The sequence below is a fragment of the Callospermophilus lateralis genome, chromosome 14, assembly GCF_048772815.1.
Source record: "Callospermophilus lateralis isolate mCalLat2 chromosome 14, mCalLat2.hap1, whole genome shotgun sequence".
Taxonomy (NCBI): domain Eukaryota; kingdom Metazoa; phylum Chordata; class Mammalia; order Rodentia; family Sciuridae; genus Callospermophilus; species Callospermophilus lateralis.
The window spans coordinates 183,805-196,627 of NC_135318.1; the positions used below are offsets into that span (position 1 = coordinate 183,805).

Consider the following 12,823-nt stretch of genomic DNA (forward strand, 5'->3'; position numbering starts at 1 on the left):
TGGGTGGGTCCTGCACCAGCTCAGCCCAGGGGGGCCTTCCAGCTGGAAGAACTTCCTGCAGATACCAGTCCCACCTGGCAGGTGATCCTCAGAGAAGCTACATTGCTCAGCTTTACTGTTGAAAAGTCTTCCCATGAACAGTGGGCAATGCTTTTTGTTTTCAATTTTTGAAGATTAGGCTTTTTAAGATTATTTTGACGTTTGTGAAAATAAACTTTTTAATTAACAATTAAACAGTTTTGATCTACATGTTTCTTTGAACTTTCACATGAAGGGTCTGAAGAGGAAAGATGCTTGATGGATACGATACAGTGGCTTGCAGACTAGGTCTTGTGGTGCAGCCCCAAATCACAGCCACACATAGAGCTGTGATGCTGAGCCACACTTCAAGAGAGCCTCAGTTTCCCAGGGGGCGGTGTGGAGGAAACAGTGAATCCAACCATCTGAAATTTAAAGAATGTGTGTTCCATGAACACTCCTATTTATTGTAAGTGTAAATTACTATGTTATAAAATATCTATTAGCAGAGCAGTGTGTTCCTATATGATGGACAGCAAATGTCAAAGCACAGTAGAGGCACTTTGGTGGTCACAACACCTGCATATGTTATAAACACTGCTACAAGTGTTGGTTCTTGGGATTCATGGCAAATACACTTTGACTTCATCTCTGAGAGGTAAAGTAGATTTCACCCCAGAAAGTAATAGCCAGTTAGACTGCCTGGGTAGGTTCTCCCCTGGTGGTTCTTCAAACACTGCAGATATTACCGTGTCTCACAGAACCACAGGTGCTTGCAAATGGTCCTTGTTTCCACAGCAACTTCAAAAAAAATGAGAGAACAATACCAATAAAGATGGGGAAGAGCATTCACAGTCAGTGACAGACAGCAGACACTGCCCCGTTATGGGCTGTGTGGAAGACCCACAGAACGAGTATGAAGCAGGCCTGCCCTTGAGTCCTATCCATCATCTCCCAGGCTTCCTTCCCAACAGGCAGGATGTCATGTCCAGCTCCTGCCATGCCCTCCATGGAAGCATCCTTATGGAAAGAAGACAAAAAGGAATTGAGGTACTGTACAAAGGTTGACTTACTTCCGTCTGGAAGGCGGGCCAGGACGATCCCACTGCCTCCCCTGGCAGTCACCAGGAACCCAGCTTTGATCACAGACAGAATGGCAAGGCCTTTGGCTTTGGCAATCACATGGGCTACAAGAAGAAAAGCAAACAGAAAACCAAAGCGTGAGCAAAGGCAGTGTGGGGCAGAACTTACCCTAACACAATGTAGAAAAGTTCACCTTTTGTTGATGTGAAAACTGTGATTCAAGAATACCAGTCAAGTGATTTTGCTCCTTTAAGAAGTTGTTTAGCATTATAAATGATCTGCTATAGTATTCAATTGTACTACTACTTTACTAGTACACTGAAACTATAAGTCAATTTCTAACATACTGGTTTATTCACATTTCAGAGAATTCTGTATAAATGAGGGTGACTAATGTTGGAATCCACTGAACACAGAACCTCAGTGTTCTGAGAATCTACACAATGGCACAGCTTCCAAACCAATGATGAGGCCCAAAGATACCCATGAAATAGCTCCAAAGCTCCTGGAGTCATTATATATCACCTCTGCTTTGAAGCAGCAAATACAACAGTATACTCTTTAATGAACAGAGTTCATATGCCAACTATGTCTTTCCAGATTGTCCATCCAAATCCAGGAACATCAAGTGCCAGCACAGGGAACTTCTGAATAATGAGCCTTTTAGCTTTTCATTTACAGCCTGGGATGTACAGTAAGACGGAATTGTGCTGTACAACATCCAGGGGCATGAACCACACTGGCATCTTAGGCTGGGAAACACTGTCCACCCAAGCTCACGTGTGTGGACCTCTGGGCCAAGAGGCTTCCTGTCCCCTGCTGCAGCACACTGCTGGGGCACTTGGGGTTTCCTGCTTGAATTTCCTATAAGCCCAAAATTAGTGTTTTTTCCCACATGCCTGTGTGTGTGGCTCCCTGAGGACCTTCTGGGAAACGCAGGTCCCTGAGGCCTGGGAGACACCTCATGAATGCCGGGGGGGCCCAGCAGCTCAGCCATTTGCACCTAGCAAGCAGCAGAGCTCCATTCGCTCCAACTTTTCAGGGTGGGAGAACCAGCCAGGCTAAAGTAAGAAGAAACGATATTACTATTAATGTTATTATACCAACAAGTATTTTAAAGCTCCTTGAAAGCTGTTAAATAACTTCAGAAAGTCTAAGAAAAAACTATTCAACACATGACACAGTCATGTACTGGCATTAATAATTAGTCTGCCACAGACCCAAACCAACTACCTGTGGAGCTTCTCCATAGGAGAGGAGTATTCCATGCAACACCTTGGAAGTAACTGATGACCCACAGATAGGAGCTCCAAGCACTCACCTGAGCACACAACAGTCTCATGAATATGTTATAAATACACATTTTGCTGGCCCCACTGCTCAGAGTCTGGTCCAGTGGGTCGGAACAGGGTTCAGGGCCTGAGTTTTAATGACAAAGGCATAGTGATACACAGCTGTGTTGGAAATTATTGATAAATGTCTCTGTACACCACTATAGAATCTGATATCTCAAATGGAAGAGAAAAGCACAAAATTAAAACTTGTTTTTGAGGTTGTTAACTTTCTTACTAGCTAGTAAGTTTGCAAGATTTGCTTATGCAGCACTTAGAGCGGGACAAGTATAGGAGAACCAAGAAGGCTCCGTGAAGGCTCTGGCCCAGCATATCCTTTGTAGCTGGGGGAAGACCCTGCCCCTGGCTCAGGCCGCTGCTGTCTTGCCCAGGAGACCCAGGACACCGCAGGGATCATCCCTGAGAAAAAACGGTGGCCTAAATGTTTACTAGTCTCTGTGGGATCAGCAGAGCGATGCTGGAGGAATGCTGAGGAATGCAGAAGGGCAATGTAGAAAAACACATTCAGAGATTCACCCACCAGGAATGATCTTATCAGGTCCATTTCTAGAAGTTATTTCCGTGAATTCTCTTAGGATTCTAGCAGCCTTCTTTGCTTCTGATTTCAGATTGGAAGGTATAGGGTTATTCACTGAAAACAATTTTTTAAAAACATATTTTAATGAAAGAAATCTACATTAAGCTTTAACAAATCATATCCCCCCAAGGAAATGGCTTGGTGTTCTTCAATTATTGACTACTTTGTCTTTTTTCCTAAGACATCAAATCTACTCTGATTAGAAAATCCTAAGCTCTCAAAATCTCAGAAATCATAACATTGTGGGATTCTAAGGATGAGAGAATCTGGTCCACCGTCCCACTTTGGGTCTCCTTCACATCATCAATGCACCTTATGACTATCAAAAAGATTCAGAATTTAAAAATTAGGAAAAGGTGCATTTCACAACTAGTGGTGTCCTAGTAAAGTGTAAAGTTAACATATTTGGCCATTCTCATCAGAACACTGAACAGGCTGTCTGCAGACTTTCCCAGAGCTGAATCCTGGGGGCCTGGGAACTGGCTCCGCTGCGCTCACCTAGGCCTCCCTGGGCTGTGGGCACACACGTGCCCCTGGGTGTGCTTCTCTAACAGCACTCGTGGCCCTGGGGTTCTGCAGTGTGGGAGGTGGCCCCTCACTTGTCACTGGACCACAGGTCACAGGAGCCCATGAAGTCCAGCAGCTCTGATGTGCACCACGTGAGTGTGGCAGCTAGGATCCCTCACTTAACTGTCTACAAGGTGCACACCTGGCAAGGTGAAGGCACCCCTGCACATCTTGTCTCTGGTACAACTTGCATGCCAAAGGACGCTCAGACAGACAGGACGATCCAATGGCCCAGGGAAAGAGTCCTTTGATCCAGCAAAACACTGGTATTTCTCCTGACGTAATATGATGTGTTTGGGCATCTGGCGTGCTTACTGTATGCAGTACATTTTAAAACTGGAAACTGAGCTGGGTCATATTGGAGCTTCGTTCTGTTGAGAAGTCAGTTTGGTTTTCTGGGTCAACACAGGAGCATCAACAAGACTCCAGCAGTGCAGCGTCACGTCTGTGGATCATCAGTGAGACTAGTTTGGGAAGAGGAATTACTTTGAGGGGGAGGGTACCAGCGACTGAACTTAGGGGCACTCAACCACTCAGTCACATCCCGGTCCTACTTTGAATTTTATTTAGAGACAGGGTCTCACTGAGTTGCTTAGTGCCTCACATTTGCTGAGGCTGGCTTTGAACTCATGCTCCTCCTGCCTCAGCCTTCCAAGCTGCTACAATTACAGGTGTGCCCCATGGCATCTGGCTTAGAGGAATGTTTTCAGAGTTTGTGCAAGCAGGATAAAATGCATATGGTGTGATGTGTCCTTTTCCCCCTTCGGCATCATGCCACCCGTATGTAGTGGCACCTTTCACTTTCTCCCAACTTTTACTTCAGAATGGCTGATACACTGGCTATTGCTGCAGGTTCTTCCAATTACCTCTGAGATGCATCCTCAAGAATGGAATTCACCTATGTTTTCAGGGCAGCATAAGTGTATCACACTTCTCTCCTACAGCCAAATCCTTCCTGAGTTTTGCAGTCAGACAGCCTCTCCCAGCCACAGGTAAGAGCCACTCCAATCTCTGTCACATATGGCAGTTTTTGTCTGTACTCAGATGGAGTGGAGCGCGTCTCCTTCTCCACTGCTGATCTCACTCACTGCAGGATTGACGCTACCTGTGATGTCATCATGTGGATCAGAAGTTCACCCTCCTCCTGGTCAGAGGGCACCTGACCTGTGGGAACTTTTCCTCCTGCCCTCCCTTTGCCGGGGCCTTCCCAATTTTGGGCTATTCCAAATGAAACTGGTAGATATTCCCATGAAAGTTTGTGCACAGATGTTGTGTTTCTCTTGGACAAATTCCTAGACACAGGATCCCTGTTTATAGGGCAAGCACATGCTAGCTGCCAAGGTGGCTTTCCGAGATCCTCTCACATGCCTACTAGAAATTTGGGAGAGTTCTAGAACTCTACATCCTCACCAAGCCTTGGCATGGCCAGTCTTGTAAATGAGTTATTTCCATGAATTTCACTGTGCATTGTTTTTATTTCCCACAATTGATGGTGTTGAACACTTCCTTATGCTTATTTTTGTATCTTGTAGCAAGTGCTAAAATATTTGCTCATTTTAAAAAGTGGATTGTTTTCTATTTTATTTAGTTGTAAAAGATCTTTGCATCATGGATTTTGTGTATTCCAGCTTCTTTGCCCTGGCGAGAGCTCAGTGTGCACTTCCTGGGTCCTCACAGTGAGCAGTCAAGGCCACCTCTCCATTGCTGTTGAGTGCTTTCATACTTCATGTCCACCCACAGGGGATACAGTCCTGTGACACAGTTTCTTACTGACTTCTACACTAAGGGGACTCACCTTTCTCTGGAGTCTGTTTCCCATCTATCTTTTGTGATGGTCTTCTCCACTTTTTTCTTTAATTAAGTCAAATCTATCTTTTAAGTACCACAAGTTTCTTTTAACTAAACATACTAATTCTCAGATTCACATGGAAAGATAAAGAAGCAAGAGGAGCTGGGGAAAACTGTACAAGGAGAACAGTGAGGGCCAGCTCCACCCAAAGCTGGAGCATATGAAGAGGTCTCATCTCAGTGCCCTGCAGGGGACACAAGCCCAGGCAGAACCAGCTTCACCAGGCAGAAAACCCAGAAGTGACCCAGATACATGCAAGAACATGTATGACAAAGACAGAGCCTCAGTCAATGTCAAAGTGACAGGAGACAAAGGTCTTTGGGGAAAAAACCTGAAGTTATGGTCCAAGTACATCATAAAGCTAAAAGTCCAAAAAATGTGAGGAGAGATGCCCCTGCTGCTAATCTCACCAATGCTCAGTCCCCTTCCCAGGTGCACCTGGAAGGTTCCTGCACTACACATGCAGGCCATTACTGCCTTAGCTGTCACAGACACCTGCGCTGGGTAGTCATCATCTTGGCACACACTCTTAAGTTAGAACTGCTAAGGAAAATGTCCAACAATCTCAAGGTGCTCTACCACCGAGCCACATGCCCATTCCTTAAAGTTTTATGTTGTCCATATGCTTTCCAAAAATACTGGCCATGTTTAGAGCTGCTGGGCATTGCCATCAAAGTGTCTTCTGCTTAGAGCAGGCATGTTGGGAGGGTAGCAATAGGATGAGGCATCTGTATTTGAAATCATCGAAATTATCTGAACATCAAGGCACACCACACAACAAGGCATTCTGAGATAACCAGTCCTCTGTATTAAGATGAAATAAAACCAGTTCACAATGTCACGACTTACAAACAAAAAAATGCCAAAATAAAAAAAAGTATCTTTTTAAAGGAACTCCACAAACAAGGTATAAAAACAAAGAACTACAGATAAAAAGCTAAAAAGATTTGCCCACAGACACTTCAAAGATGAAAATGTAAGCCACAAACTGGAAGACACTCTTACACACACACGCTACACAGATCTAGGATCTGGACATAGAGAGACTTCTGAGACTCAATGAGAGACAGACAGCATGGAAGCTGGGCAAGGCATCTAGGCAGCTTATTTGCAGGAGAGGAAGACTCTGTGGTCAGTAAGTGGATGAAACCTGATCAGATGGACCAGGAAGCAGGAGAAAGCAAAGTGAGGTGGCTGAGCCTCCATTTCTCACCCATCAGAGAGAAAAGCTACAGGTCTGCTAGGAAGTGAGTGCAGGGGCAGTTGGCCATGGTGAGAGAGCCAGCCTCCAGGACAGGAGACCTGAGCTCCTGAGGCAGTGCCTCTAACAGGGCATATCTGAGGGAGCTTGCATGGGGGAGGGCAGTCCCAGATACAGGTCTACCTGGACCCTGAAAATGAGACCTACTTGTAGAATGGACCTTGATCACCTGAGTGGGATCACAGGAGACAGATGGTGCAGAGAGAACTGGAGAGGGCTGCTTGCTTGCAGGGAGCTCCAGGAGTCACTAGCAGCAGGAAGCAGGAGGATGCTTCCTGCAGCCTTCCGTGGGTCCTGGAAGACCTGTCCTGTTTAGGTGGTGACCTTGAGATAGGGAAAGCCTGAAACGCTTGATGCCACAGCTTTTACCTGCAATGGTGAAAATGAGGGTAACACACACACAGGAAGATGCTCAGAAGCACCCAAGTGTCATTGGACAGGGGGCAAGGAGGTCCCTCCAAGGCGGTAGCATGACCTCAACCCAGTCCAGGTAGGTTCCTGATTTACGCCCCTAAAAATTCCAGGACCTGATGAAAACAATCACAAGCCAATATTCAAGGACAGCAGAGGTGTACACATTCAAGGACAGGGTGCAGTGCCCTCACCTCCCAGAGATGAGAGGACAGAGGGGCCAAGTGGAGCTCTGACTACATACAGGATTATCCTGGGAAGAAAAGTGCAGGTTCCCAGGAGAGCTTCTAGAAGTCAAGTTCCAGAACAACCACCTGACGCCTGGGTTCAGAATTTCTCCCTGGTTAAGCAGTCCAGCCATAAGCCAGCCTTAGTCACATTTGAAGTCTGAATGCAGACTTCAAATCAGTTTAAATCAACTGTTAAGGTTGATCTGGTTCTGTCCCTCTCCCAGAATCCATACAGCACAGGAGGAGTCTTAAGGAAGCCATTCAAAACCCACATCTATTTGCTGGTGCCCACTAACATTTTCCTCTTATTAATGCTCTTGTTATGCAGTCTGGATTCAGAAAGTCTTAAGAAACTAAGAAGGAGGAAAACTCCAGGTAAACACTTGGGCCTACAGAGCACAACTGATGGAGGCAGATTTCAGTCGTGATTTGAGGTAACTTACTAGAGATGGAAAACTGTTTATTTGGTATTCCACAAATGACTAAGAAAAAAAAAATACAGGAAAGGGCATTTCCAGTTTCCACCTATACTTGTTCAGCACACAGACTTTGAACTCTCTGGTATGTACATACTGACTTCCTGACATTTTGATTGTAGGAGGGAAGGTATCAAGCTGTGGTGAATCAGCAAGACAAGCAAGCATATGAGTAGAAAACTGCTGAGGTTGACGGATCTGTTCACCAGGTGCATGCTCTGGCTGCGACACACCTGTTTCCTGACTTGGCTCATAAGGAAGGCAAGGACATACAGCCTTGGTTTTCACAGAATGAGGGTTCCACCAGAGGGTTTGCCATGCTGGTTGAAGGCAGTGCAGCTGTGTGTTCATCCACGTTTCCTGCCATAGGATGGGCCATCCCCAGAGATGGTAGTGTGTGCGTTCCACACCAGGATGGTCAAGAAAGCTGTGTCTACCACTTGCTGGATGAGGAAGGAAGGGTTGAGACCTCAACCACTACTGCAAGACCAGCCCACCCACAACACCCGACTTGAGGGAGAGGGGATTCCTGCTGCACTGAGCAGTGGGAACCAGAGGCTTATTTATTATGCAGCTAACCATACCCTAATACCATTGAAGAATATTCCTGATCTCTCCATGGTATTTGCTGGAGAATTATTTTGAACTTCAATTTTCTGCTATGGGACTAGATTTGACTGGTCTTTATCTACATTCTAGTCACTCAGAAAATGGAAAAATGGGTAGAATACATAAACAATTAACCTATATGTCAATGTTTTTATCTCCAATTACTCAGTACTCACAATACATTTTTTTTGGAAGTTCTTCTGGAAAAAAAAAAAAGTATAACCATGGTTTTCCTTTTCATTAAATGCGAAATGTATGGTATGTTACCTTGGATCTACCAAGTTCTTCTATTAACATACACACCTGTAAACAGCTCAACACAGTACGTTTTACCCTGCACTCCCTCTCTGGAATCCTACTCTTCTGCCTGGCCCTTCATGGCACTTGGGTGTAACTTGAGGGGGATATTTTCATAGGGGATCTGGGAACATAACCATGCATAAGAGCATTTGGTAGAGGTGGAGGGAGAAACTGGGCACTGTGGAGGCAAGTTGAATTCAGAGGAGCCCCAGACTTTAAGTCACATGGACCAGGAAAATCCTGTTCTGTTAAGGACCATTTAAGTCAGATTTTCTGATAAGTGTAACTAAAGCACAGCAAATTATACATAAATTGTATCCACAAGGACTTTTTACTTTGAAATCTCTCAACTGAACTGTATTAGACCAGTCAAACAAGAAAATTTTTACAATCAACGGTTGCTGTGCAATGTCCTGCTGCGGGGAAGGTCAGGCCAGTGCTGTGACCTTGGCAGGAGAGCTCTGTGATCAGATGGGCCCAGGAGTTGCTGTCCATGCAGTGCTTCCCCACAGGCCACACAGCTATGGATGGACAGGCTGCTGACAAGCTCAGCCACAGTGAGGACTCCTGGCATGTCTGAACTTCAGAAAATACTATGGGTTCTATCAAACTTCTAATAAAATCACTTTGCCTGATCCTAATTATGCACAGTGAATTTCTGTCATAACTAAAATACATAAATGAAAAATTAAGATATAAAACCTCACTTTCTGTCCTCAGTTTTTAACCTACTTTCCCTTCTTCTCTGCTATGAGGAATAGAGTACATCTGACCAGGAGGTTGATTTTATTCTCTCACACTGCCAGAGTCAGGATGCATCTGAACAGTCATGAAGTCTGAAGCTTTTGAATTCCAAAGTCAAGCAAATTGTCTACTAATGCCTGAGTTTTCTCCTAAGGGTTGCCACCAAACCTCAAGCCAAGAAACTCTTAGATGTGCAGCATTCTATAAAAAAGCAATTAAAATGTTTGAAATTTTCTGTACAAAGACTTTTTTTTTTAATTTAATAGGAATTTATGAAGTGCTGGGAAGAAATTTTTACTGTGAAAACCTCAACAGCCTAAATGAGCTTAAGATATATAAATAATTTTACATGTTGACCAGAGGTCAATAACTCAGGACTATGGCCCCTGGGGGCCAATAGCAATATCTGAATCCTAGTTGTAATAAACTGCTACTGGGTGAGAAAGCTGGCCACCAATTCCAACCTAGACCTCTTCCCAGGGTCAGGAACAACAGCCAGCAACCAAAGGGTTCTCCCCCCGACCATCAACCAGAGTCGGGGATCCCAAACTTTCATTCCATCAGTAAGCATCAATTTGGGGATTTTCTTCAACAGACCCTAAATTATGAAGGGAAACCTATAGGAAAAGTGAGCTTATAAATGGTTTTCTAAATTTCCATTAATTATATACTAATCAAATTATTAAATTTATAATTTACATGAATTGAGAGTTAACTTGCTAAACTGATAAAACTGCGAAACCAAGATCAAAGAAACTAGAATGTGTCTAAGGATATACAGAATTTAGAACAAACTGATTAAATCTTAGCCAAAATAAACTTTATCTGTGTAATCTCCCAAGAGGCTTTTAAAATGTTGCCTCTCTCAGTAAATCCAACTCTGAACACTGCTGCCTGACAATTACTGCCTTTGTGTCTTAGAAGCATGCCTATCTTTCTGGGGCCTTGGTTAAACTACTTTCTTTGTCTTAAAGGAGACAAAGCTTGTCAGTTCTAGAAATCAGAATCTGCATCCCTGGTCAGATTACCAACCTCTTTAATTCAAACTTCCAGCCAACCAACGACGTGAACACCAGATCTTCCTGTGCCCTGTGCCTCTTTCTCATCCCTCTGACTGAAGGCTGTGGATGGAGGACAAGAGCCAGGAATGATGGGTGGGAAAATGCTTGGCTTTCACCAGCTCCACTTCTCCTTAGCTTAGGCAAGACCTTGAAGGACCAGACAGGTCATTCTTGTCTGACTGTCTTGTATAAAAAATGGACTCTTTCCAGAGAAAATAAAAATATTCAACATGCTTAAGTCTTAAATGGCAGAGAAGTATGTCTTGTCATGATACCATCTGAAAATAAGCTGGTGAGCACAAGGGAGTCAGGACTAGCCCTCAGTGTTCACATCACACAATAGTTCCCTTTGACCCCTATCAACTTTATTGTTAAACACCAAAAGCTTATTTCTGAATATTGGGATATCTCCTGAAAATAAAGTTTTCCTAAAGAGAATAAAGGTACCAAAGCACTTAAAAATTACTTTTAATCTTAAAAAACAACTAGTATTGACTTGTTTTACAGAAATTTTGCTTAAACTGAACAGTAATAAACCTATAACCAATTGTTAATTTAAATAGGATGACAGGATGGAGATCATTCCCCTTATTATTTTAACCTCCAACATAGCAATTTGGAAGCAATCAGACTGCTCAGGTATTTCAATAATAGGCCAGCACAGCAGGCTAAACAGCACCTTAAACCAGAGACCTACTATTCTCTGAATGGTGTGTGCAAACTTTCTGACTAACTCATGTTTAATCCAAACACTTCCTCATATCTTAATAAAACACCGAGGTGAACAAGAATGCAGGACGGGCACACCCTGTAAGAAGAGCCAAGCCAAGCCTTCTCTGCTGGGGCGGAAACCTCTGGCCTTTGTGCCATTATTTAGTTTGGCTGCAGCAAGGCAGCGGCAACAATGGAATATCTGCTGGAGTGAAAATGATCTCCAGTCAACAGTGAAATCCTGTTTCCTCAAGGTTATCAACCAACTCAGAGTAGTGCCATAATTTAAAAAAGAAAAGCCATCACCATAGGGAGATGCCCCCGCGGCGCCAGGCTCAGCGCTGGGGACTTCCCCACCTCAGTGAGGCGCACCTGTTCCTGGTCCCAGGGCCAGGTGAGCCTAGCACTCGCCCCTGCCTCCCGCAGAACCCCGCAACAGGACCGTCCGGGGTTTGGCAGGAAGGAGCTCCGGCCCGGTCGAGCGCACCGGAAGCCTTTCACAGAAACAGGTCAGGAGGAGAAAACCGGTAACTGACGAGACATCGAGAAACAACAGTGCATTTCTGTCGTCAAAATTCGGAAAGTGACAAGAGTCTTCCTACGAACTGGAGTGAACGTAGCTAAATCTGAATGAAAACCGCGGTGGCCGAGAGTGGCGGCAACCGTTGACCCCAGCCTGGGGGGACTCGCGGGACCACCGGTGTGAACTACTCGACCTGGTCTTTCACCAGCGACGACCGCGGCCGGCAAGGCCTTCTTACAAGTGCCAGGGGGTCGCCACCAACCAAGGTCCCGTGCCCGCCCCAGGGGCGGCCCGTCTGCGCCCAGACACCGTACTCACTCATGCCGGAGCCCTCCGCGGCGCGCCCCTCGAGCTCCGCACACCTGCCCAGGAAGAGGAAGGGCGGCCACCTCGCGGCTCCGCCTCCCGGGGCGGGACGGCGCCAGAGAGGGGCACACCTGACACGCGCCAGGAGCCAGCGTGGGCCGCCCCACCTTTGCCCAGAGCCTAAACATTTTCGCGGGGCACAACAATACAGCTGCGCTCGACCTCCTCACCCCACGGAGTTTCGGAGACACTCCATTATTTTAAAGAGGGAAAACCCCACCGACGCGGGCTGAGCCTCTCGGACACAGCTCAGATGGCTGCCCGGCGGACGCTCCTCCACCAGGACCGAGGGCGGCCCGGAGGATGCCGGAGGCCTCACTCTCCGCAGGGCCCTGCTTACCCCTCCGCCAGCCGCCCGCCAGCGGGTATCTCGGCGCCCCGGCAGCGCGCTCAGGTGAGCAGCCCGGCGGCGCTAGACACTGCAGGAGACTGTCCAATCAGGCTTCGCCTACCCGTCCCCGCCCCGACGGGAGGTGCAGCGAGAGGCGGCTCACCACGGCCCCGCCCCTCCAGCTCGGCCCCTGCCCAAGGTTGGGAGGCCCTCACCCTACCAAGCCCCAACCCTTGATTCCGGCTCTTCCCCTCCAGAAAGGGACTCTTCCGCTAGGCCCCACCCGCGCCCGGGAGGCAGACCGCCCCACCTGCGGCCCCTCTGGAGCGCCGGGCGGCGGACTGCGCAGGCGCG

At 46.4% G+C, this 12,823-nt stretch overlaps 1 protein-coding gene across 3 annotated transcripts in view; it reads right to left on the reverse strand.

Annotated features, from left to right (window-relative positions):
• The window catches only part of Sh3yl1 (SH3 and SYLF domain containing 1), a 30,315-nt gene extending 17,881 nt beyond the window's left edge, over window positions 1-12,434 (reverse strand). Inside the window, exons 1-3 of one of the 3 annotated variants that reach the window (XM_076833827.2) lie at window positions 12,091-12,434; window positions 2,974-3,084; window positions 1,092-1,205 (exon numbers count right to left, since the gene is read on the reverse strand). In XM_076833827.2, the coding sequence (XP_076689942.2) occupies window positions 1,092-1,205; window positions 2,974-3,084; window positions 12,091-12,094 (229 nt within the window). In that variant the 5' untranslated portion in view covers window positions 12,095-12,434. Of the gene's footprint in view, window positions 1-1,091; window positions 1,206-2,973; window positions 3,085-3,912; window positions 5,357-6,854; window positions 10,503-12,090 lie in introns of those variants that run through there. The other 2 variants (XM_076833828.1, XM_076833829.1) reach the window with 2 other exon arrangements.
• Window positions 12,435-12,823: the final 389 nt, after the last annotated feature.